Source organism: Microchirus variegatus (assembly GCF_963457635.1).
Source record: "Microchirus variegatus genome assembly, chromosome: 2".
Classification (NCBI taxonomy): Eukaryota; Metazoa; Chordata; class Actinopteri; order Pleuronectiformes; family Soleidae; genus Microchirus; species Microchirus variegatus.
Window position 1 is genome coordinate 35,286,815 of NC_139803.1, and position 27,778 is coordinate 35,314,592.

The following is a 27,778-nucleotide window of genomic DNA, read 5'->3' on the forward strand; positions in this document are numbered from 1 at the left end:
AATATTATCAGGACACACACACATACTCATATTATTGCGTTATTATTATTGGTTATTAACATATTTGTTTACGTTTCTGTAATTGTTAATACGCCAGTATGTAGAAGCTCTTCAACTGAAATGACATGTTTAATGCTAAAATATAATTACTATTTTTATCCATGAATTTTTAAATTTACTGTTTCACTACAAAAAAATATTAAGTAGTGATGCACATTATTATTACTTTTTGATTAAAATGTCAAATTATAGTTACATTCCTGATTAATTTCTGACTTCTGGCTCAAATAACTGGTATTCTATAAATAAGACATAATCTGTCGCAGCATGTCTGTCTGTATGTCTGTATGTTTGTATAAATGTATGTGCGCACACAAAATAAATATATTAAATGTCCGAATTAAACTGTAGTATGTAGTGGTATTAAATGGGGGAAAAAAGAAAGAAAAACAAAGGAATCGCAGATGCAAGATAAACATGTTTCCTGTAGGTGGCGCTGCATCCTCAGTCATTTTACCTCCCACATGTGAGTGCTTTCATATTTGTGCTCCGGATTTATTATGTGCCGCTGCTATAGGCGGATATAATCATACTCATAACAATAATAATAATCATAATCATAAAATGAATTACTGTGTTTTGATTTGATTTCAAAACATACTAATATAAAAATGTTAAATATTATCCCGGATAGCTGGCGATCTCATCAATTCCCCCCTTCAAAAAAAAAAAAAAAAAAAAAATCAAAGCACTTGACGCTTCTGAGCAGGTGTGTCATTGCCAGACGGTCCCTGACTGAGGTGGGAGTTTCTCTTGTTTCTTAGTGTTGGATGGAAAAAAAAAACAGCAGTGTCTTCATCATCATCATCATCATCACCAACAGCAGCAGACGCCAGCGATCGGGAGTGAGCTCTCTGAGGTGAGTGATGCACCTTTGACTCATTCTTATCAATCCACTTTATTGACGCTCGCGAGCACCGGGAGCGGTGTGTTGGTGCTATTTGTGGCGCAATCGCTTTCATCAAGTTGCAGATCAGGAGGAGAAGGAGCTAAGAGGAAGGCGAGTGAGTGAGTGAGCATCTCCTGTTTGTTTGTTTGTTTGTGAATGCTGCAGTCAACACACACACAGAGTAGCCAAAATGTTGCCTGATTGCAGAGACACATACACGCGCACGCTTCAATCTACAAACGTTTAAAAAAATATATATAGAGATGAAACATTTTGAATTTCTAAATAAGCGTTTTCTCGACCTCATGTGTCTTTATTTATTTATTGGTTGGTGAGGATGAGGACGTGTCCAGCAACGTGTAAACAGATGCAGCAACCACCCTTTAATTCCCCATGGAGCTTTTTTATTAATAAGAAGCACCAGTGATAAATACCATGTTTTTAGATGAGAAACATGTGAGAGGCTCTGTGACCATGCTGATATTTTCCTCTCCATGTTTTGGATTTGCATAGACGCTTAAAGACCTGGCTGGTCACTGACCTGTTGAATTCATATTTCTTATTTCGCAGCTGTTCTGCTATTTGCACCTGAGTGTGATGAAAGGAAGTGGCCTTTTAAAAATGTCAGATTGTCAGATCCTGGCTTTGTGGGTATGTCACCGGCTGACTCGTCGTTTGCATGGCAGCACGCTGAGGAACAAAGGTCTTATTGTTTGCCCTCATGAAGAGGGACATTTAGTCATTTTAAATTAATATTAATTAGTGTTTACGACCAGGCCTAGGGGAAAAAACTGGATCACAACAAGAATAAAGAGACTCCCTCTTCCCAAGAGACCACCAGCAACACATCAAACAAACCATTTTAAAGCTTTATTAAAACCAAGCAGGGGCCACGGTTGGTGTAGCACAAGGGCCTTCCCGCAAGGAATTTGCACGTTCTCCTGTGTGTTCTCCGGTTTCCTCCCACAGTCCAAAAACATGCAGATTTGGAGATTACTGGTCACTCTAAATTGAGCGTAGGTGTGGGAGTGTGGTTCTTTGTCTCTATATGTGGCCCCAGACAAAATGTCTCCTGGCAGTCTGGCTGTGAGGGGTATAAGAAAGTCCACTGCAGCTGGGATGTTCAGGCCCCTTATTCAGAGACCTCCTGTGCAGGACCAATCAGCTCCCAGGATCCACCTAGACCCACAGACGAATCTCATTCACTCAAACATGTACGTACACCTGCAACCCATCTCACTCACATCCACACAAAGCAAAAGCAGTCACGAAGCTGGGGTTGTAACACCTCCCCCCAAAACGAGAACATTTCAATTTGCATACTTCTTTTAGGTTGTACCTCCAAACAAACAACATTTATACAGAATCCACACCATTAGCTACACGAGTGGGTGCCACCACCATGAGGTAAAAACATCACAATACAAATTAAAGTTTGTTGCTTCCACACAACAGCAACACAAGTGTGGGGAACAGCCCAAACTGCCACTACCACCGCACAGGGAAACATCTAAAACATGCAGGACAGTGACGGTGCAGGAGAAACCCTGCAACAAATAAATTACTGGTTACTAAATAAAATATAACCACACACAGTCAAAATAAAAATGCCACTAAACTGCTCGCAGTTCTGGCTGTAAGAGGGTTGAGGATGTTCAGGCCTTTTATTCAGATTCCTCCTGTGCAGGACCAATCAGCTCCCACGATCCACCTAGTCTCACACACAACAAGCAATGCCATTCACTCAAACATGCACACCTGCAACCCATCTCACTCACATGCAGACGCATACACACACACAAGAGGCAAAAGCAGTCACGACCCTGGTGGTGGAAACAGTGAGGAACAGGAGAGTCATCGTGGAGGCCACGTCACGTCCCATCTGAAGATTAATCACAATTATGATGGTAATTGGAATTGGTCATTAATTAGACAGGATCTCTGTCCAGTTTGTCCATAAATAGAGACATTAGGCTTTCAGCATTTTAATGGATGTCTGTGATTACTTACTCAAACCCGCAGCCCGTTGAGACGTTATCTCTGTATATTATTTTTATTTATTTTGTATCAGAAGTTCTTTTATTGTGAACTGTAATATCATTCCATCATGAAAACAAACGCTTTTACTTTGAAATCCGTGGGCCTGGTGCTAAAGCGTATAGTTGCATATGTTCCCAGCTCCATGAGTTTGATAGTTTGTCCAGAACCCTGTTATCCTTCACCATCCACCTCTTCACACACACACACACACACACACACACACACACACACACACACACACACACACACACACACACACACACACACACACACACACACACACACACACACACACACACACACACACACACACACACACACACACACACACACACACACACACAGACAGACACACACAGGTGACAGCAGAGCTTTTCCCACCCACACCCTGCGTCTGATTGGCTCTGATCCTGATGGCAACGAGCACTAGCCAGTCAGAGGTAGAGTAGGTTGGGAACTTGGGAAATCTTGAGTGATTAATCCGATACAGTGTTCAGTGTTTTCTTCTTCTGCAGTCCTTTTTTAGATAGATTTGAAGAGGGAAAATCTTGAGTTTGGTTCTGTTTTATGACATAATAAGACCTGGAAGAAATAAAGACGGATGAACACATAAATCAGGCTGATATGTCCCATCTTTTTAAGTAAAATACATAATACAATCTAATTAAAGTCCCTCATCGTTGTGCTGAAGTTTTTTGTTTTGTATTGTTTTTTTGGAGAGAGGGCGAGCGAGGTCGCTTGTTTTCATAGGCCTGGTTGCTTGTTTCTCTCTCGAGATCTGGCAACACTGCGAGTGTCAGGTTTCCTTTGGTAGAACATGATGTCAATTTCGTTCCATTTACAGGAAAATAGATGAGAAAGCATGGCACCTATGAGTGGACACCAGTAGGAGCCTGCCAGCAGGTGACATCTGTCAACCGGTGGTTGCAAAATCTGGAGTTTATTGCGCAAAATAAGATGATTATGTCCCATTTGTGCAACTTTTTTTACAACTATGTGTGATTTACTTGTAATGTACGGTGCAGAGAAAGCACAGGTTAACAGACTCTGGTTTCAGTTAAACATGCCAGACTCACTGAAGCCAGGAGAGTCCTAATAATGAGGCACGGGGCCCAGACCTCACAGCTGCAGCAGACACAGCAGACACACAGTTCTCCCAGGAGAGTCTACTGAGCATGTGCAGAAACCGCAGCAAGCAGGTGTTGTGTTTGTTGAGCACCTCTCTCTGGTCACGTTATGGCTTATTTAGCCTTCAAGAACCAGGGGACGGCTGAGGGAAACGCCGGCATTCGCCCGTGCGCTCGGAGCAGACACACACCAGTGATCTGTGATGGAGGGAGAGTGAGCTGTGGAAAGAGTAAAAAAAAGCCTCCCTTCTCCTCCTCTGAGCAGGTGGTGAGCAGATTGTGCAAAAAAAAAACCTCCGCCCCTTTCTACCTCTCAGACTGGGTTTGCCCCTCATCACCCGCCCCCCCCAACAACCACAACAACCATCACAGCAGAGCAAGGATGCACAAGTGTTGTCATCGTCTTCAGGAATAAATAAATTATTCATGGAGATAAATTCCTGATTTCTCTCTATCCATTTGTAAAATAGTCTGTATTTCTGACACTGGCAAAAAAATAACTTCATGCATAAATAAAAGCTTAATGCTAGCTGCCTTTTTCTCCCAGAAGTTACAAAAATAAACTATACACAAATAACACAAACTGGTGTTTTGTGTGGTTTTTCAAAATAGAAACTAGAAAAATCAATTTTTTCAAAGTTTATGAATCGAGATTCCTGTGTGAATCGATTTTTTAACTGTAAAAAAAACTGTAACTGATCAGTGTATAAGAGTGTTTTTATTTTATTTTATTTTATTCCAAAAGTGACACTCTGGTTATGGCAATTCTGTTAAAAGATCATGTGTTAATCTCCAACATTTGGCAAGGAAATGTCTAAAATCTCCATATTTAACAGAGGTGTATTTATTGCTTTGTCCCATAACCAAATATTTACATATTTACAGTATTTTGTGCAATGTTTTCCATCACCGTCCTTTATTCTTCATCCTTTTGTATTTATTTAAAATGTGTATTTAGTGACAGCACTGCCGAAAGCAGGCGGAAAACACAGGGGGAAATGTCAAAGCTTTTCATTTGCATGTGGTTATCACTGTCACAAACATAAACACACCAGTGACAGAGGACACGTGTGTGTCTCTGAGACACTTATTCTTTTATTGATGGTAATTGCAGGTTTTCCACCGGGGGGTGACTTGCTCTTTTGTCTTACAGTGTCTGGCAGATGGTTGCATAGGTGCAGAGGTTTGGAGGTCGGTGCAAGTTCACCGAGTTTAATTTATGGCTCGTTTCTCTGGTGAAAGACGACCATGTCTGTCTCTCCTTCTCTCTCGTTCCCTCAGGGTCTGTGTAATTCATCTTGAGCCGAGTGAAACTCAGGCGACGACTGGGAAACCGCTTCCATCCAAATGCTTTATGTTGTTGATTAGACTGTGGCGCAGCTGAAAATTAGGTTTTGAAATATGGTTAATTGTGAAGAGCTTTTGCTGTCACAGTGGTTTTTGTTTTATTCATTTGTTTAATGACGGCTCAGATTCTCATGTCAGCATGACGAGGCACTTTTGAGAGAGTTGGGTCAGCAATTGAAAGGATTGTTAAAGTGAGTCGTGGATGTTTTCTCCCTCCCCAATTTCTGTGAATGTTAGTCTGTTATTTTATTCCTGCCTGAAATATAACCTGTATTTCGTCCATGAATTCAAATGGTTTTATGTTTGGTTTGATTTGATTGGCTTTGAAGGACCAGAGAATGTCAGTCATGCCATATTTCCAGTATAACTTCCAATATTTGGCAGTTATTTACAATATACTGCATGTTAAAATACTGTTTTAACAATTCAAAATGAAGAAAGTACAACTACAGTTGTACATTTAACAATGTTTTTTCACTATAATAACACTATTAGTGTTAAAGAAATAGAACGGTTTATGGCTTTGTTTCAAAGTTCCTGCATAATTTGATGTATTTTCCATTCCAAAAATGAACACCAGATGGCTCCATAGAGCGGTGTCTCTCTTTATTAGCCTGTATCTCAGTGAGGGATAGGTCTATATGAATGATTGACACCTCTGGCTTCCTTACAGCCAATGGAATGATGCTATCTTTTGATTGACAGCTTTGTTACCCAATGAGAAGCAGCAGAAAGCCCGCATGTGACGTCACTGGCTGGTAATGCTTCCCCTTGGGTTGTTAGGTCAGTTAGAGATGCAGGAATGTTTTGAGTGTAACACAGGAAGTCCGTCTGACCTCCTGCGTTTTGTTTCGCAGAAAAAAAAATGCTTTTCACGGTTTAACTACAAAGGTACGATTAATTTTACAGTTGTCGTTCGGCGAACCGATTTCTGTTGTCATTTATAGTCTTTTACCTCCGTAATGCTTTGTCGTAGACTGCTAAAAAATAAAATAAAAGGTTTATATAGCCTTGTAGCCCAGATTAGGCTGTTTAACTTAATGCCCAGGGTCAGTGTATTCTCTCGTTTCACTTTTACGAATTCTTTACGTAGAATGTCTCTGGGTTCCCCAATTGGGGAATACCTTCGGGTTTCATGGAGTCTGACTTGTTTACTTAGTTACAACACTAGCTTTATCAGCGTTTTTACCTGCAGTTGTTCTATGCCAGGGACACAGAAATGATCTGTTGCCTGATAAAAATCGATCAAATATGAACAGAGAAAATATATTATATTGAATATAACAGATTTGTTCATACGGTATATAAACGTTATGTATAGCGGCGTTGCTGCATATTGATAAAAACCTTATTCAGGGACAAATTGGAGAGAAAGGAGAGATTTTCAGATGGAAAACATTTATTTCACAGTGTCTACGTGAGAGAGCGCGATGAATCCGACATGCACTGCTGAGTCATGTGGTGACGTTTGGTCCAAATGTTGTGTGAAAGCAGAGCAGAGCGTCATCCTGCACTGCTCTGGACATGGACAGGAAGAGCTACACTGATGGCATTAGCGGGCGGCAGCTTTCGCTACTGAGTGACTCATCTTTTTTTAAAAACTTTTGCTCGTTCGACGTTTTTCTTACTGTTTAGAGCGAGTTTAGTTGTGTTTTATTCACATTTTACTCGGGCTGCTCTTGTTTGTTTGCTATTTGTGTACAAGCTCATCTCAGAGCAGAACGGTAGCACTAAGCACACTTAGACTGAGCCTGGCTGGGTTTTTTTCTTCATCTGTTTCTGAATTATTTCACGTAAATTACATTTTGAATTAACCTTTTGATTTCACTAGTATTTAAGCCTCCAACCACTAGATAGCACCAGGCTTTTGACTGTTTGACTATTTTATTTGTTTATCTTCCACATGAGGGTTGCGGGGAGTGGATGGATGGATGTTCCTCACCAGACGTCTCTGACAGTGTGCCATAGCTGATCCAGCTCACCTCCTACACTCCACATCCTGCTGCAGGTTTCTGTTGCACAGCAGAAAAAATGCTTTTCAAAGTTGTGATAAATCAGTGGAGAACTGTGATGATGATGATGGTGATGATGGTGCAGTTTTAGCTGCGACTCTTGTTACCGCTGCAGCCCGAACATTAGGACTACATCACTGCAGAGCAGCCTGCCTCTGTGTCACAACGACGGTGGATTCCGAGGATGGATGTGGTTCACAGTATTGATGGACGGCTTTGTCAGCGCTCCACAAGCGCTGTTCCATTTTGTTGGACTGTTTATTCAGCGTGCAGTGTACACAAGCTCAGCAGCTGGAATTCGGGACTGTATTGATCGAAGGCAGAGAGAGAGAGAGTGCGTGTGTGAGTGTGAGTGTGCTGCTGGAGGACAGATGGTTCAGGCTTATATTCTGTGGTCATAGCAGTGTGAATGATAATATCCTGTGCATGCTCCACAATCACTGGTCATTATTGTCTGTCCCAAACAAGCTGTTCAAACCCAGTTAGACTCAAGTGACTTCATGAAGTTTAAACTCTTCGTGGTTAAATTGACTTGTCATTTATCCTCTAAATCTGTCATCCGCTCATAGTTTGGTAATTTCATAACGTGTCATCTCCGCTTCCATTTGTCAGATACAAAAACACAAAGACACAAATCAATATCTGCTAATGGACTTCAGCGGCCATTCCACTGATCCGCTCGTAAATGCTTTTATAATTGCACTTAAAGTGAGTGACGGATAAAAAATGGACTCACAACAACAACAACGTTAAAATGAATCACTTTCCATTACATCTTCAGTTCAGTGGTCATTGCCACCGCCCCAGCTTTACTCTTTATTTACATTTTTAAGTGCTTTTATAAGAGTATTCAGCAGCGGGGAGGAGAGTATTTGTAATTATTTTGAAATTTCCACTTGTGGTCCAAGTCGGTGTGACGTTTATCCATCATTTATATCCATAGACCCATAGACCAGCAGCATTTTTGTTTTTGAAATGGGAAGTTTACAGACAGGGCCCACATGGTTTTCAAAGTTTTAAAATAAAGGTGTTTGTTTTGATGCGAACTACATCTGTCCTATTATAGGCTTCACTTTTCAAACCTGAAAGCTTCATTAATTTCATTTTTTTTTTTTTTAAATAATACATTCTCTGCTTTTGTTTCTCTCCAGGTATGGTCGAGTGCTAATGGCGCAGCTGTTTGCGACGAGAGCACTCCCTGTGGAGGGGAGCGCTGTGGAGCTCAGCGTTCTCGGCTTCCTGGAATCCTTAAAGGAAGACAACAGCACAGCCGAGATATGCTATCACTCCCATTCCCGCAGCAGCGTCCTGCAGGGCCTGCCGTTTGGAGGGGTGCCCACAGTGCTCGCCATCAACGTGTTGCTCTGGATGGTACGCGCACACACGCACACACACAAATGTCCGAGTCTATCCAAACTGCCAAGTTCAAGCTCTGATGCAAAGAGACAGCCAGACACGGTCACAGGGAGGAAAGTGTCTCATGGACGTCCTCACTCTGCTCTTGACGATAACAAAGTACAACAGCGGTGTTTACCAACGTGTGTGTGTCTGTGTGAAATCAACTGTGGCATACTGTGTGTTAGAAACATGTCATTTCACAAACACACAGATTTGGGCAGCTGTTCCTGTTAGAACACTTCAATGATTACCATTTATTTGGCTTAAGCCAGGGGTGTCCACACTTTATTTAGTCAAGGTCCCGGAGTGAGCGAGAAATGTGTGACCTTTGACCCATGTTGGCTGATACATTATGTGTTGACATATTTTATTTTGCCAGCACTTTCATTTGTAAAGGTTTGCCTTTAGTTAAAAACAATTCATGTGAGATTTGTGTCCTCCTTTTTGCAAGAACCTTGTTAAAAAGTAAATTTTAAAATCATTTAAAGGTGCCATATATAAGAATGTGGCCAAAAACGGTTACTGCATTCAAATTCAAAATACCGAGAACTTTTAGGTTTCGTTTTTTCGGACTTAACTGGCAACCCGTGGTTGCTCGGCAGCTGAGACTCTACTGACTGCAATGATTGGTAGACGGCGTTAGGTGGCGCCACATGCCAAAACATGATTTCAAAACATAAACATGATTTGCAGTCTGCAAAAATACTTTTTTTATGCAAATATTTTGTCTGTACTGTTGTTGTTGGTGAGTTCAGTTTGTTATATGAACATTATTCCTGAGTCTCTGTGACATATTAGGAGGATTTTATGGCCAGTTGCTTTAGATTTATTACATAATGCACCTTTAACTTTACTTTCACTTAGCACATTTTTAGACCAGAACTTTTACTTGCACTTAAGTAAAATATTTCAATACTATTTCCACCTATGGTTGTATGCAGGAAATACGCCCCATCTGGTACGTATAGTCAAATAGCTTCAGTGAGGTTTCCACGAGCAGTTCACTTATTGTTTAAAGCCTTGTACTTTGGTGCGGTTCAACACGTGTTTGACTTTCCACCTCTGCGTACGACCCATACTCCTGTGTAAACAACATGATTATAAACTAAATCTGCTATGCAAATGTGAATTCTACTAAATGGTTAGGGATTTGAAAGTCAGAGCTATGTGTTGAGATTTACAGGCTCGTGAGTCATTCGAGCTCGACGCCCATTAAGCGACTAAAGGTCAGGATCGATGCTGCTCAGATTTTGATTTTAAAATGCGCGTGCAGCTCTGCAGAGGCACCCCCTAGCTAAATCTGTGATGTCGCCAAAGAGATCCCCCTCAGCTTACAGCTGTGTTGCGCATGGCATCATAATTTCTGCCCTTGCTGTCACCGCTGTGCTCCTTAGTGAGTTTCTGCTTCATATAATCGTGTGTGTCAATAGATCGTCTGCCATGTGTGTTTACAAACACCGTCTCTCCTCACGTCTCCAGAAAACACCCCCCCCCCCTCCACTTGGAGTTGTCTATTCCAGCCTGACTTTGCGCTGTCTGGACTTGACACGCTTGATCTCTGCATGGATGTCGCACTCAATCTCCGTCCTCCATGTTTTAATTGGCTCATTTATTTATTTATTTTTATTGCCGCCTGGTTGTCAAGACAACACTGACGGTTCGAGATCCATCTCTTAATGACAAACAAGAGTCAAAGCGTGCTCCCCCAAACCCCCCCAGGTGCCGGGATCATGCCTCTGCATCGATTCCATCATCACACAGGATAATAGAATAGAATCTGTGAGTCTTTAAGAGAGCATGCCCACGCATCAGGACTACATGGAGTACAACTACAGCAAGATAATGTGGAGACTGTTATTGGAGGATGTCTCTTTCTGCTTATGTAGACTCACTTTCATTATTCATCTGTAAGCCAGGGGAATCAAGGTCTCCCCGATCACTGGAGAACATTCATGGACACCTTATTCTTCTTATTATTCGCGGGCTGTCATCATCTTTAACTCGAACTCATTCATGATTCAATGCAGTTAAGTGGATGACGTTCATCCATCACTTTCCAATTCCACGTCTGTGCAGCATAAATCCACTCCTCTCTCTCTCTCTTTGTGATGGAATGAAGACGTGTTATTCTTTGCCCACTGGCCACACTCATTGATCATCAGTGCACAGCGTGAGCTCTCGTGCACGCTGACCTCTCCCCAGTAGTTTCCAAGACAACCATGAACTACTCTAAAGAAAGAAAAAAGGCCTCATTATTTGCCGAACCCGTTGTCTCCTGCTTTTAAATCGGGGCGGTATGATAAGGGTGCTGGACTCGGAGCAGACGAGGACACAGTTAAGTGTTAATCTAATGCTGTCCTGTTCTTCTTCTTGTTGTGTTTTACAGTTGCTCTTGCTCGTCTTCTCCTGTCTGAGGAAGGCTGCCTGGGACTACGGCCGCCTGGCTCTGCTCATGGAGAACGACAGGTGAGTCCTTCACTTGTTTTATTACGGTCGGGCTTTCTCCCACTGTGAGCCGTGTCTACATTTTAAGATGGACAAGGAAGTCTCAGTGGGACTGTGCTCGAGTCTGAAAGCTGCAGCTTCTACCTCCCTCTGCTGGTTATAAATGGTACTACAGGGAGAGCACAGTGGTAATGTTTTAAGTCAGGGGAGCCACTGTCCTGCATGATTTAGACGTTTCCCTGCTCAAACACTCCTGATTCAAATGGTCAGCTCGTCAGTAAGCTCTGCTGAAGCCTGATAAAGAGCCATTTATTTGAATCAGGAAGGTGTGTTGAAGCAGGGTGAGAAACCCTGCTGTAAGTGACACGATTCTTTAAGTCTGAATGATTCCATAAAACACTGTAAATTAGATGAATTTACTCTATTATTTCAGCTAATCCTTAATACACATTTGTTATTATTCGATTTTTCTCAAGAGAAACCTGCAAATTCCAAGCAAGTCTCGGTTATATGAAGAGTTTGTCTTTAAAAATGCAACTATTCTTTCTGCATTTAAAGATGTAGAACTACTAAGTTGCACTTTTGATAAAACGGTAAATAAGACTAGATTTACTTTGGATAAATGAAGATAATAGGTGACAATAAAGGAGCTATATATACAGTCAGGTCCATAAATATTGGGACATCGACACAGTTTTCCTGTTTTTGGCTCTGTACACCACTCCAATGGATTTGAAATGAAACAAACACACTTTCAGCTTTAATTTGAGAGTATTTGCATCCAAATCAAGTGAACGTTGTAGGAGTTACAACACTTTCTATATGTGCCTCCCACTTTTTTTAGGGGACCATAACTATTTCAGTTGCACTTTTGATAAAAGTAGTGTTTCTTATGAAGAAAGGATCATTTTTATCTATTAGTTTGGTTAAGATCACAATTTCAGATTATATAAGACAAGTTTTTAAGTGTCTAATAAATACAGGATTGATCGATTTGGTCATAATATCTGTCTATAGCTCATTTTGTTTTCAAAACAAAAACGGATCATATTGAACCGTGAGCAGAGTGTATCATCACATCCCTACTTATTAGTAAGAATAAGTATCAGATGAAGCATTATAATGTGTTTTTTTTGGACATAAAAGATCTTAAAGAGCTGATCGTCTGCCTATCAGACTGTCGTTGATCGGTTGCTTTTTCAAATACCTTGGAGGTAAAGGTTCACGTGTCGCTCTGCATTGACCTCCGTATGATTGCAGACCTCATTAGCTCTGCCTGAGCAGCGACAGCGTTCGTAGAAGGGCAGGGTAGCATCTGTGTGTATTTGCCAAGCTGTCCTCGCTCATACTAATTCACGTGATGCTGCTTAACTCGACAGGCTGTTAAACCGCCTGTGATGCAGCCTACACAGAATGCATATTGTGGATGTTTGTGTACAGAGTTCAAACAGTACATCCCTGCTTTATGGGATATATATATATATATATATGTACAGTCTGTATGATAATAATCCTGATGTTTGTTTGTGTGTATGCCCTGTCCGTGTCAGTCTCACATCCCTGTTCTATGGAGAACCCAGTGAGAAAGAGAAGTCTCCCTCAGAGTCCAGCCCGTCTGACTCCGAGACTAAGGACATGGTGAGTTTTTTACTTTTACAGAGGATTTTGAAACGCATAAAAATAACCAATATGTGTCCCTTTATATGTCTGTTATGAGCTTGATCTGTGAAATAGATTATTTATTAGTCTTGTCAAGGACTACAATCTGTGCCGTGAGCTTTGGACTTTTGAATATATTACAATGTGCAACGCGAGCCAAAGCTCATTTTGCATTGTGTATTCTGCACGCCATGTAGCCTCGTATTCAAAGAGTTTAATGTCATATGTACAGAAAGAAAATACGTTTTCTCTGGCGCAATGAAATTCTTTGCTGTCCACACAAATTCCAAATAAAAAGTGGATTAATAGTTAAAATATATAAATAGTTAAAGGTGCCATATGTAAGAATGTGGCCAAAAACTGTTACTACGTTCAAATTCAAAATACCGAGGTCTTTTAGGTTCCGTTTTCTGACGTAACTGGCAACCCGTGGTTGCTCGGCAGCTGAGACTCTACTGACTGCAATGATTGGTAGACGGCGGTAGGTGGCGCCACATGCCAAAACATGATTTCAAAACATAAACATGATTTGCAGTCTGCAAAAGATTTTTTTTTTAATGCAAATATTTTGTCTGTACTGTTGTTGTTGGTGAGTTCCGTTTGTTATATGAACATTATTCCTGAGTCTCTGTGACATATTAGGAGGATTTTATGGCCAGTTGCTTTAGATTTATTACATAATGCACCTTTAAAGTAATAAAATAACACACAATAAGGGCAGTATAACTGGAAATCTGTTATATACAATGAATTATGAAGCATGACTATTATAAATATTGCTCTGCATGTGCAAAATAAACGGATCATGAGGTAGGTGATGTATGTCTATTATTATAACTCCTAGAAAGAAGGATATGAAAGCTCACTCGTTAAAACAGTGCCACCTTGGTTTCTCTGATTTTTCTCAGAGGAGAATCCATACAAACATGAAGACATTTCACATTTTCCATTCACTGCCTCTGGCTTGTGTCTCAGAGACAAGCTCTGTGGCTCTGCCACCCTCGGGCTGCGGTGCCGAACCACGCCAGCCAAACAATCCCTGCACCACAAGATGGAAAACGTTCCACTGTCTGTCTGTTTTACTGCAGCTCAGTGCACACAGTGCGATCATGAAGGATGATGTGCGCGGCAGATAAAGCCAGAAAGAAACAATCTGTAGTGCAGAAAATGGTTCCTCAGAGGTTTGTTTAACAGCTTTGAAATTGTAGAAAGAAGGTGGAGAAAGTGACATTTGTCCTCTAAGGGAGTGATGCTGTTATGAAACACATACAAACTCACCAGTCACTTTATTAGGTACACCGGTTCCACTCCATTTAAACCCTTAGAACACAGCATTTAGGCTGCTTTTTCAATGTCCATGTTAAAATGTGTATATACCGAGGCTATAAGGACGCATAATATAGACTGTCTTGTATCCTTTTTTTCCAGCACAACCTAGCCAAACCTGAGCAAAAAGTACTCAAAATGTTTAAAATCACAGTTCAAAGTAGCTTGGCTCATCTTTCTGAACAAAAATGAACTAAAAACTTAGTCTATTTTGTGACTTCTGCACAATTATCACTACTCCTGTTGTAAAATGAATTATAACTTGACAAAAAAAGATTAGTCGATGGAAAAAAATGCATTTTGGAAAGCCTGAAGATGTGACCGATAAACACACACACCCAGTATGTCCACATCAGGAGAACGGCAATTTACCAAAGGTAAAGCTCTCAGGCTTAACTCCTATATCTAATCAGGCGGTAACTCCTTAATGCATTTAGGCACGTAGACGTGGTCGAAACACTCGCTTATGGCCAAACTAAACATGCATACTTATAAGCATGTGGAAGAAAGTGACTTTGAACACGGCATAATGATATGTGCCAGATGGGCTGGTCTGGAGTGTTTCCAAAACTGCTGATCTACTGAGATTTTCACACACAACCATCTGTGGGGTTTAGAGAAAATGAGTTCCAGAAAAAAAAAAAACAGTTCAAATATCCAGTGAGTAACAGTTCTCTGGGTCAGAGGAGAACGATCAGGCTGTTGAAAATAATAGAAAACGCTACAGTAACTTTTTAACAGTTGTCCCGCATGAGGACTATTTTTGAAACACACCACATGTCAAACTGTGGAAGCAGCAGAGCATCACACTGGGTTCCACACCTGCCTCTTTACTACGTGTCCTGTGAACCCTGTGAGTGCAGCACGCAGCACATAAACGGATTTGCTCATTCTTACACTACTTTACAATGACATTACAACTCCACATGGTGCCTCGAAATCACTGAAATGGAAATATTAGGTCAGAGAATGTGGTGTGTTTGTTGTTTTCACAATGTAAACGTAAATTATTTGCTCTTGAACCTTTTAATACCTAAGCCTGTGGCTATGAAATGCCCATTTTTCCAGAATAACTTTCAATATCTGGCCATTATTTACAATTTACTGCATGTTAAAATACCGTTTTAACAATTTAAAATGAAGAAAGGAACACTTTCGTTAATACATGAACACCAGATTCTGCAGTATACCACATATTTAAAATAACATTTGTCTCAATGTCCAAAAAACACAGGGAAAAAAATGGAATCTTGAAATTACCGTAATAACCACACGAAGACTTCGATGTGCAACTTCTCAGCTTTCAGAAGCTGCTGAAATGTTTCCGATAGCACGAACCGCTGCTTGATTACGGTGTTAAAAGTTTGAAAATGATCGATAATCGACAAACGCCACAGACGTGCTCGTTTTATATGTACTGTAATTGCATAAAGGTGCCACAGTTTGTTTGTCCGTCACACTCTGACACCTGTGTGATAGGCTGAGGTCACTCCCCCGCATCTTTATACCCGTTTCAGACAAAGAGTCAGACTGGAGTCATCGCCCCGATCCGACACAAAAGCTGAGGCTGCAGTGAAGTGGTTACCGCTCCAGACCTATTAAAGCACCATCCCTGTGTCTCCCTGCAGACCGTATTACTATGCAAATAGCGCGTGCACGCTAGTGCCCAGATGTGGTGTGTGCGCACAGACTTGCATGCACATGTCGTGTATTATCCTTAATAACCAGTCCATTGGATGTTTTATGATTGTCCTTCCAGGGCTTCTGCTCGTGGCTCTCATCACTTTACCATATGAAGTAAGTAAACAAAGCAGCTGCCCTTGTCATTATGTCAAACCCTGTCTTCTCATCTTCACTCCCATCCTTTTACTGGCCCCTCTGTCCTCAGAGATGATGTCACTGTGCAATGCGAAAGTCTCTCGTGCGTTATATCTCATTTAGCAGCGAAAACAAACTGGTCTGGACTCGTGTGACCACTGGTGCCGCGGCTTCCCAGTGAATGTTTGGACTCTCTCTCTCTCTCTCTGAATGGACCCAGCAGATTTAAGTCTGTAAAAAAAAAAGAAAAAAAAAAGGGATTTTCATGATGTCCATGGTTTCCCGTAGTATTATGGTAGAGTTTGCGTGCTTCTGTTTTTAGCTCTCATGCCAGTGGCCTCATCCTAGGATCCCTGGGAAAGAGCAAACCCACCCTGCAAGTTCTCAATGTGTGGGCTGCCATGAGACCAGTTTGCCCCTCTATTTTCTTCCTTTTTTTTCCCTCTTGTCCTCCCTTTTTTTTTTTCTTCTTGTCGTTGTTGTTCTATTTTATAACACTGGGTTCTCTGAAGCTCCCGCCTGGCAACCACAGCTTGTGGCATCAAACAGTGGTGCCGTGCCTCAGCTTTAGTCATGATTAGTTATAAACTGTTGGCCTTTTTTTGCTTGGCTAAGATCGCACTGATTCTTTGTACTTTTAATAGGAATTTCATCATTTGCTTTCTTAAGTACAATCTGTCTTTTTGTAGTAGTGGGTAAAAAGTTTAATTTTTTTTTTTTCTCCGCAGGGATGAGGAGATCCGTAGCAAATGTGGCATTGACGCCGTCACGTACCTGTCCTTCCAGCGCCACATCATCCTGCTCATGACAGTCGTTTGCTTGCTGTCGTTGGCTGTAATCCTGCCGGTCAACTTTTCCGGGAACCTCCTGGGTATTTTTTGGTCCTTTTTATATGATGGTCCAGCTAGCTGGCTGTTTAAAAAAAGGCAAAGGATAACCCTAACCTCAGAATAGGCACGTGTGGGGGGAACCTCACAGGCGGAGAGAGGCCACACAGAGACGACTACACACACTGTGCACAGGTCAAATGGGCACAATTATTTTGTGGGAAAACGAAAGAAACTCGAGCGTCTGGCACAAAATAAAATAATGTTGAAATTGAAATCGAACATGAGGGGTCGATTTAACTTGACCTACATGTACAAAGCAATATTATATGTAGTAAAACTACTTGTTTCACACAAATATACATACTTTATACTACTTTAAACAAGGTCTGAGTAAGTCATTCCGTAACGGGACAACGATAAGAGCCGTTATAAGGTCTATGAGGAGCTGGGCTGTCACAGAAACACTTTATGACTGTCGGCTGTAATCTTATAGACTGGTGTGTCACCCCAGTCATACAATAAACCAACCAAGTGTTGACTGGCAGCCATGGTAACGGCAAGCAAAGGGTACCCAAATTAGAACAGCTGAGTTTAAGCATGGGTGAGAATTGTGTACCACTCCTCATTGGGGTAACAGATTTCAGGAAAACTATTTTTTTCAGTGACATTGCTTGGTTGTTGCCTCATCCTCCAGACAAAAAAAAGAGGAGGGGTTTTCCTTTTAAGATGTTTCAAAAATGAAAATGTTCAACGCTCTGTGTCATGTTTCATTATCTCTCACAGGAGATAATCCAGAAAACTTTGGACGAACAACGCTGGCTAACATTGGCGCTAAGTAAGTCTAATCCGAGCGAACTCTCACACAGAACGGAAAACACGGGTTTGTCTCGATGTGTTTTAGTTTAACACGAATGACCGTTTCTGTGGCCGACAGGGACAACTTTCTGTGGCTCCACAGCGTCTTTGCTCTGGTTTACTTCATCCTCACTTTGCTGTGCATGGCTCACCACTCGATAAGGCTGGAGTACAGAGAGGACGAGAAGGTCTGTCACCGTCATACTGTTTAACAAAGGCCGGATTAACTTTTTTTTTAAAACAGTAAAAGTTGCATAAAAATGCACTGTTTTATATTTATTTGTATTTTTATTGTCACAATTATCATTTTTGAAATGACAACGTAACCAAATCTAATCCATTTCTGCTTCTCTTTCACATCAGATATCATAATAACATAATATGAGGAACCCTTTTACAGCATAACCAGTTAATCTAAATCTTAAAATGAACATAAATCTTTCTATGATGACAGATGTGTTTTCTAGTTTTAAGAAAATTAAGATTTTAGGGACACCAGACAACAAGAATTATTTGATAAGATAGGTGGGTTTGTTATAGTTATTGTTATAGCATTAACTGCTTCTCGTGGTTCCATTTTGTTTTGCAGGTGGCAAGAACACTGATGATTACCTCCATACCCAGAGAGATCTCTGATCCAGGACTGATCACCAAACATTTACAGTACACAGTTTACTTTTTCCACTTCATTTTTTTTACGTATAGACTACCTTTTAAAAGTTTGGGGGTCACCTATACAATTTTTCTGGGTTTCCATTAAAACTCTTACTTGTATTCATCAAAAGAGTTGGCAAATGAATAGAAAATATAGTCAAGACATAACCAAATAACCATTTTGCCCTTTTCGTCAAAGAACCAGCAAAACAGTTTTCAGCTGTGCTAACATCATTGCACAACAGTTTTAAAGGGTTTTCTAATCATCCAAAAGTCTTCTAACACGATTAGCAAACACAATGTACCATTAGAATTCTGGAAACCTCTATACACCTATGTACATATCCATTAAAAACCAGACGTTTGCAGCTAGAATAGTCATTTACCACATTAACAATGAATAGAGTGTATATCTGATTCATTTAATGTTATATTCATTGAAAAAAAAGTGATTTTCCTTCAAAAATAAGGACATTTCTAGGTGACCCCAAACTTTTGAACGGTAGTGTACATGCACATGTCTGTGCGTATTCCTGACGATCAAGTTCTTCTGCTTCTTCCGTTCACTAGTGAGGCGTACCCCAGCTGTACTGTCACTGACCTCCGTTTCTGCTACAATGTCCACAAGCTGATGAGGTTGGACCTGGAGAGGTACGGTGACTCCTGCACGAACACAGTTTGTGATCGTGGTGACGCTCCGGTCTGAGGTTGTGACTTCTTCTTTTTTGTTGCAGGCGTAAAGCGATGAAAGGCCGGCTCTACTTTGCCACAAAAGCCCAGAAAGAGGGGAAGATCATGATCAAGACCCATCCGTGTGCTCAGATCTTCTGTTGTGACATTTGTGGCTTTGAAAAGGTAGTTTTCATCTGTGTGGCTGTTGTTGTTGTTTATCTACATCTGTGCTACATTAGTGCTGCACAAAAACAGTATAACCACTGGATGGCACTGTAGCCCAAATGTAGCAATGACACACGGTGTCTTTCCACATTGACTGGGGATCCTGAGAGTGAAAACTGCAGTGCTCTGACATTAGTTTTCTCTTCAGGTGGATGCAGAGCAGTACTACAGTGAATTAGAAGAAAAGTGGACCGATGAGTTCAACGCGGAGAAAAACCGCATCTCTCTGAGGAGGCTCGGCATCGCCTTTGTGACTTTTCGTGATGAGAGGATGACTGCTGTGTGAGTGAAACAACAGCCATGACACTGAGGTTTATGACTGCCTGGGGCCTCTCGCCCACAGAAACCCCAGTCACAGCAGGGGAGCGACCGTTAACTTCAGGACATAAAAGAAGGCATGACCTCTTTTTTTTTTTTTTTTTTTTTTTTTTCTTTCGCAGGATCGTGAAGGACTTTAGTCGCGTGCACTGCCGTCGCAGACCCCAGCAGTCCAGCATCACCACGGTGGTGCAGTCTCACAAATGGGGGGTCAGCTATGCACCTGCTCCCAGTGACATCATCTGGTCAGTACTGGAAATCACACACAGTTTTTCCCCTTTTTTGGTGCTTTTCCCCCAAATTCTTGTTGATTTATATTAGCAACATATTCTGTGCATATTCAAGGGAAGGGGTAAACTTCCTCTATGCACACATTCATACCCACAGTACTTTGGACTGAGGGAAGAAACCAGAGCACACAGTGGAAACCCACAAAGACACCATACACGTTATGTCCTATCCATCTTTCATCATGCGAGCGCTCCATAATCCTTGTGTGTGCACAATTGTCATCAATCTATTCAGTGTGCCAAATCAATACGACTATTCCTATTTCTCACAACAGCATCTTTGCAGATGTGTTGGTGTTTTGTCGTGTGCATGTCACAGATTTCTCGCAACACAGCAGTCCCGGAGAGATTATATAACAAACGAGATGATGCATATGCACGGCAGATTAACCAAAGTTGACGGTCGCGCTCAGTGTTTGTGCTTCACGCCTGATTGGCTTGCGTGTGTGTGTGTTTCTGCACTTAATACACAACTGGAGCAGTCGCAGGCTGCAGGGTTCGAGCAGAGCAGGGACTTTTGTTCCTTCGTTAAAACTGTGCAGCGAAGTGAAGCCGCTCCCAACCTGCTGCCGATCCAGTGCACACTCACCCAAGTCAGAGAGACGGAAATGACTGAGTTGGTTATATTCCTGGCTTTCATCAATACAGGCAGCACAGGAGGACAGACGTGTTTTTAAACTTTCCTGTCCTGTGCTGCTGCATGATTGTGAATCCAGCCTCATTATTTCTCCCACCACCAGGGAAAACCTGTCAGTGTGTGGATCTCGCTGGTGGCTCCGCTGTGTCCTCCTCAACATCCTCCTCTTCCTGCTGCTCTTCTTCCTCACCACTCCTGCCATCATTGTCAACACCATGGACAAGTTCAACGTCACCAAGCCCGTAGAAAGTCTGCAGGTTAGCGTTTTTTTTTTTTTGGACTGACTTTCTGACCTCAGTGTTTCATCTTTAAACCTTTTCAGTGTCATTAATTAACGATTTTGCTCTTCAACACAGAGCCCTGTCATTACCCAGTTCTTCCCAACCCTCCTGCTGTGGGCGTTTTCAGTTCTCCTGCCCTTCATCGTCTACTACTCGGCCTTCTTTGAGTCCCACTGGACCAGGTACTCGCCGGCCATCAACAACCACTCTCCTATGAAATGGAAATGCCTTCCTTGAAATTGCCTGTTTTTCCTCAATATCAGCTGTTCTTCACCTTCTTGCCCCCCCCCCCCCTTTTCTCTCTGTCACTCTCCCTGCACTTATTCTGGGCAGGTTGTCATAGAGATGTCCATGTGACAATAATGATATGCACAGTGTACAGGAGCAGCACATGGTGACTAGTAGTAGGAGGAGCAGAAGGAGACAACCTCGTGCAGCACCTATGAGCTCCCTGTCTTTACATAACCCCCCCCCCCCACACACACACACACACACACAAGCATGTTGTGCAGGCGTGATGTGCGAAATGCAAATCAACCGTTTACTGGAGTGAAAAGCATACTTCGTGCTCATGAACCCAACAGTCCTGTAAATGTGAAGGCAGCCAACCATACATCACTTTTAGTCCTTTATTATGTCAAATGAGGGGAAAATGACATTTCTTATAATCCTTACGCTCCTCTTATGAAATGTTTCAGATCCGGCGAGAACCAAGTCACGATGCACAAGTGCTTCATACTGCTGGTCTTCATGGTCATCATACTGCCCTCCCTCGGTCTGTCCAGGTACATGCACAGCTTATATTTCTCATGTGCATAGAACTTTTTTCTGCTCTTTTTTTTTTTCATGTATTTATTTATGTTACATTCCTTCCTGCAGCCTCGACCTTTTCTTCACCTGGCTCTTTGACGTCCACTTCCTGGATGAGAGGGATATCAAATTCCAGTGAGCTGTTTATTTATCCATTTTCTCGATAGATGTGTATCGCTTGCAGCTAATCGCCGTTTTCTTGGCACAGGTGTGTGTTTCTCCCCGACAACGGTGCGTTCTTCGTGAATTACGTGATTACGTCCAGCCTGATTGGCACGTCCATGGAGCTGCTGCGTGTGCCGGCGCTGACCGTCTATGCCCTGCGTCTCTGCTTTGCGAAGTCGCAGGCGGAACGGATTCATGTCAAACGGGTTAGCAAACGTGCTTACATCAGTGTTTTCATGGAAGATGAGTTGAGTTTAAAAATGTAAAAAAAATTGTGTCTGCAGAGCCAGGCCTATGAGTTCCAGTTTGGCCTGGAATACGCCTGGACCATGTGTATCTTTGCAGTCAGTATGACCTACAGCATCACATGTCCCATCATCACTCCCTTCGGTGAGCAACAACAATGCAGCTCTACACCTCATCGTCCTCCTTCCCTCCTCTGTTTTTGTATGCGCGCCTCTTTCACGTTGTTACCTCGGTGTCCTCTACTGCCTGCCAGTCCGATGCAGACCGTGTGAATTTGCTGTTGTAGTCCCAGACACCCAGACACAGCGAGTTGCGAGCCAGACGCCCACTCTGCTCCTGTCTCTGCCCAGAGCTCACCAGGCTTTTTTATTTACTTCTGCGGCGCAATCATCAGCCCAGAATCTGCTCATACCGGTGCTGCTGTGTGTCGTTTACAGCAGGTTGTGGCATGGTGGAGACAAATAATCTCGCAAAATATCAAATTGAAAATCAAAATAGCTATTTTTAAGGACCCTTTTTTAGTAGCTGCTGTAGTGTTTCCACATATTAAAAGTGTTTCCACCAATGTGTGTATAATTTTGTATGCCAATATGCAATCGACTAATTTTAATAAAGCACACGGAGGCAACAGTGTCACCTGATATGGTAAGGTGACTTCTGCATTATTTATTTATTAATTTCTCTAAATCAATCATAAATTGGACACGCATGTCACTCTACGTCAGCTGGGATTAGCACCAGTGCCCCCCACGACCCTCATGTGGAGGTTAAAGCGGTAGATAGATAGATAGATAGATAGATAGATAGATAGATAGATAGATAGATAGATAGATAGATAGATAGATAGATAGATAGATAGATAGATAGATCGATCGATCGATGGATGGATGGATGGATGGATGGATGGATGGATGGAATCTAAAGGTCATGTGTTTGATTGTGCCCCTCCAGGTCTGCTCTATGTGATCCTGAAGCACATGGTTGACCGCTACAACATCTATTATGCATACGTTCCCACCAAACTCAACCAGCGGATCCACAGAGCAGCCATCAGCCAAGTCATCATGGCTCCTCTTCTCTGCATGTTCTGGCTGTTCTTTTTTTCTGTGCTCAAATTAGGTATACATATTTGTTCTGTCATCGTTTCCAAAGTGTTTTGTATCTATGGGATTTTAATTTGTCGCACTCTGTCCCCCTTTTAAAGGTCCTTTGCACCCCATCACCCTCTTCACCTCGGTGTCCCTGCTCTCCTGTATCGTCTTTTCCCTCTTCCGCTTGTGCCTTAGGAAGCGACCAGACAAGTCGTCGAGCTACCAGGTCGGTGGCTCGTCCCCTTTTACCAAGTGGCATCGAGTTCACGAAGCGTTGCTCCTCAGTGAATTGTTGTTCTCTGTTTCAGATGTCTGATCAGCCAGTGGAGGGTGCATTCACTGATGCAGACAGAAGTACTGTAACGTCCACCACTGCCTCCAATGTACAGTTCCACTTTTTTGTCCTATTAGTGTGAAGACAGGAACGCATTTGAGTTGTTTTGTGTGTGTTTTTAACCAAAGAAACTTGCTACATCATGTTTTGTCTCCTTAAAAAGTTATTGAAGATATTGAATTTTAAATATAATCTAAATCATATTTTATGGCGAGACCAAAGAAAATGTTCTTGCTCTGCCTACAATTAAGTTATAGTCTATTCTGTTATAGGAAGTAATAATGATGAATGTTTATTTATATGTTATTTAGGGTGGGAATCGATATCGGTCAATATCGGTATTGGTCCAATATTGGTCAATATCACTGGATCGGATATAAAAATGTAAATCCAAAAATCATATGTTGCAAGCTTCACGATGCACAGACTGTAAAAATGTAAACAAAACTCAGCAAAAGCATTTTAGCCGAGTCATGTTTGGGCTGTTTATTACAACAATATTTGTGACACAGTTGGAGAATTATGTCTTTGAAATGCCTCGGCATGAATGTGTTGTAATTAACAGCTTCATGGTTCATAAATGGTCTAAAATTATTGTGTAGGACTAATATTGGTAGTGGTAGATACTGGAATATGTGATTATTGGTCCCGTCGGGTCCCTAAGTTTAATACAAAGTGCATCACAGGAAGTAGCAATGTCTGGATTTTTACATCTGTAGTGTCTGTCTATAACTTCGTCTTGATCTCACTTCCTCAGCTGTTTGTGGCGTCTGTGCTGCTGGAGCCCGAGCTGGCTTTGACTCCGATGCCCTCCCCGGCCCACCATAGCTATGGCGCGATATCCAGCTCACAGGGTTCGAGCCACAACGCGGTGGACGAAGAGGAGGGCGAGGAAGACCATGCCCAGACCCATGAGACTGAGCTCCAAGACCCACCAGACCCATGCTGCTCCAGTCCACTCATGGACATGGATGTGGGCTACCAGTAACACCAAAATTTACTCAAGCTGATTTCCATGTGTCCCTCACCCCAGGAAAACACAGATTGATAATTTCCACAATGCTGCGTTTTTTTTGCCACTGACCTCAGACTCTAATTTAGCTGCCTCAGATGCTGAGATTAAACTGGGCTTGTCAGATTTGGTGAAGATCCTGGGGGAGGAATGGAGCTTAAGAATACAGCAGCGGGATCCATATTAACATCACCACTCGTCTAGAGACAACACTCGGCCAAACATCTACTTAATATGTCAAATGGACGTGAACTGTGCAACAGTCGTTCTCAAACAACCTTAACATACAGATCGTTTAAGTTGAATTTGTGGATGCTCAATCGCAGAGATTCCACCCTCTTCTATGGCTTTATTTGCAAGTAAAAAAAGGTTAAAATGCCTCAGTCTGAGATACTGTGTTCATGCCGTGCCACTTGGACATGAGTGGAAATGAAAGTGTTTATCAGAGTGGGTGGTGTGAACAGGCTTGCCCCCCGACAGACTGACACGAGTGATATCTGGTTCCTTGGTAGCGGAGCTTGGGGAGGGTGAGGGTGAGGGCAACTCGTTGTGAAGCCATCTGCAGCGAGAGAGCAGACAGACGGAGGGCCCGGTCTAAGTCAGAGATGTACTGTAATAAATGTACGCTCTCTCCATGGAGGCACAAGCAGCTTGTCTGCACCTGAAGCTTGTTGTAACTTGTATCAATTTGCTATTTTTGCTACAGTATTTTTGGTGTCATTGATATTGTGCTTTGGGTTTGAAGCAGCTGCCACTTGATATTTGGCCAAGGATTTCCAAAGTTGTCCCATATAATCAGTGTATTCCTGTGTATGTGATACAATTGTTGGTTTATTTATTTATTTCTGTTAAATTTATATTTTTTATGTTTTTTGTTTTTTTTGCATTTTTATTCTGCAAACTTCTGCCAATGCCACTCAATTTCCCACAGTGTTGATCATCTCTCCCCGATCCCACAAAGTTAAATATAGTTTATTTAAAAAAAACAAAAAAAAAACAATCTGACTCCAGATCCAAATCCAGATCCATTTTTTTCACCTAGCCATAAGCTAGGCTACAGTGCATCCCCAGCAAACAGAGGTAAATACAGCTAATTAGCTTAGCCTACATTTGTTTTGCTTTGCTTAACGTTAACGTTTTTACAGCGGTAAAAACCAGGAAGTAATTTGTTCGTATTACGGTAAGTTAAACTAAGATAACGCAGGTTTTAGGCTAGCTACTGGCAGTAACACGTTGAACAGGTACATTGGACCGGGTCTAATATTAGTCACACTTAACCGGTAAGGACAAAAAAATATGCTGCTTTTTTGGGACATGTGCCAAATATGGCCAAAAACCAAGAGGATAGAAATTATTTTTTTTGCGCTTAATGGTAAGAGTGTAACACTTGTTTGTACGCTGTGTATTTTAGCCTTACCTGTAGGAACTGAGCTGGAAATAAGATCAAATAAAAATACACAATTTTGCCAAAATTCATGCCATATGCATGAACAACATTGCGCACAGCCGTCCCTAAGCCTGCAAACCCTAGTATTCTTTATCTCACTGTAAGACAACATTATTAAAACCCTCTCAAAAAATCTATTTATAAACGTTTCTCACAAAAACATTACCATTGTGGCTTAATTCATAATAATTTTTGAAATATTTCTACAAAACTGTCCCAGACACACGCCATTGCATGTTACAAATGCTAATCGCCAATTCTTTTACGTTTCTACGTTTGAAAGTTTTGTATTTTGGAGGTTGGATGAAAGGTTTATTCATAAAACTGAATGTAAATGTTGTTTTCATGTCTCTTGCTGTGCCTTCAAGACAACAACAAAAAATTGTGTGACAATCCAGCATGGCCTGAAATATGCTGCATGGCCTGAAAACTAAAGAGCTGGTGAACAACCAAACACAACAAAAACAACCTAGACTCGTGTTTTTCACTCTTACTAACGGTCAATGCAGTGGGTATGCTTATTAGTAAAGCCTGTCCCACACTAGAGGATTTTCAAATCTGACTTGATTTAAAAAAAACAAAAAAACACAGACATAACAAACTTTGTAATCAGTTTTCAATGTTTTAATCCTGAGAAAGCACAGACGAGACGATCCAGTCGAAACACAGGACAAACACACTTGCCGTTTAATCAAACGATTTCAGGGAGGAGAATCCAGGGATTTGGGACGTCACAGAAACTCGCGTGATTTAACGTGACTTTGGTATGTCAGCGTTGTCAGTTAATGGCTGTTGTGTGTGCGCAATGTTTTGTGCCGAGAAACGCAAACAAAACTGTGGATGACGTCGTGGCTGAGAAGACGGAAGTAGTTCCAAGTAGACAACACGACATCCATTTCCCGGTCGACTCATTATTGCAGGGTTCTGCTCACGCCTCGCTCACTCTTTAGTCACATCAAACACGATACTTTGAAATCGGGAAGACTCTGATGCGTCCGATGACGTAAAAAAGTCTGTTCGTCCCTCACACTACAGGATAATTTGGCCAGATAATCTATTAAAATCAGCCTGAAATCGGAAGGCCACCCACGATTGTCGGAAAAGGCCAGCTCGGGATCGAAATCTGGCCAGTTATCCTCGAGTGTGGGTCAGGCTTTAGCAGACTGAGCAGTGAACTCTTTAAACTAATATGAGCTACCAATCTCCAAAGATTTCAGTGATGTTCCATGGTCTCTTTTTTCCTTCATGTTCAGACGGAGCTTTTGAGCCTGACCTTTCAGTCTTGACCTTGTTGTAAACATGTTGAATAAACAGTCTCTAACCAAGATCCACTTCACTTTCTTTTCATGATTTCTTTTAAAGCAACGCAATGTAGGATGTCGACGTGGGTCAGCTGGGATCAGCAGACCTCCGTGACCCTCGTGTGGAGGATAAAGCGGTCGAAGATGAATGAATGAGTGAGTGAGTAGTTCACGTCAATCATCTCTTTGAATGACCTCATGTTGGTCGGTGAGAGCGATGTTCATTTTGGTTTCTGTCCGAGAGGGTTCATTATCGTTTTATTGTACTTCCATAAAATTGTTGACATACTATACATAAAGCAGAGGGAGCTTAAAGTGGTCAGTGCAGAGAATCAAGTTTAAACTGTTTATGGTTTAAATCAAAGAGCATCTCCTGTGGGTTTTGCTTCTAGAAGCTTATTTCACAGATCATTACACACACTTTCCTTTGAAAAATAATAAAATGTATTAGGATATTCTTAGCTGTAATGTCCATGCAAGGAGGTCGTC

The 27,778-nt window shown here is 41.8% G+C and overlaps 1 protein-coding gene across 1 annotated transcript; it reads left to right on the plus strand.

Moving 5' to 3' along the window:
- Positions 1 to 8,642: 8,642 nt before the first annotated feature.
- On the plus strand, positions 8,643 to 24,517 carry tmem63c (transmembrane protein 63C; the record flags this gene model as incomplete). The annotated part of the gene is made up of 22 exons (XM_083910232.1): positions 8,643 to 8,846; positions 11,260 to 11,339; positions 12,869 to 12,956; positions 16,063 to 16,100; positions 16,850 to 16,992; positions 17,735 to 17,786; positions 17,886 to 17,994; positions 18,396 to 18,469; positions 19,031 to 19,111; positions 19,195 to 19,315; positions 19,506 to 19,639; positions 19,798 to 19,920; positions 20,706 to 20,859; positions 20,959 to 21,065; positions 21,582 to 21,668; positions 21,763 to 21,828; positions 21,902 to 22,064; positions 22,143 to 22,248; positions 23,056 to 23,223; positions 23,309 to 23,421; positions 23,504 to 23,578; positions 24,287 to 24,517. 22 exons carry the CDS (start codon positions 8,643 to 8,645, stop codon positions 24,515 to 24,517), a joined length of 2,517 nt encoding a protein of 838 aa, XP_083766358.1.
- Positions 24,518 to 27,778: the final 3,261 nt, after the last annotated feature.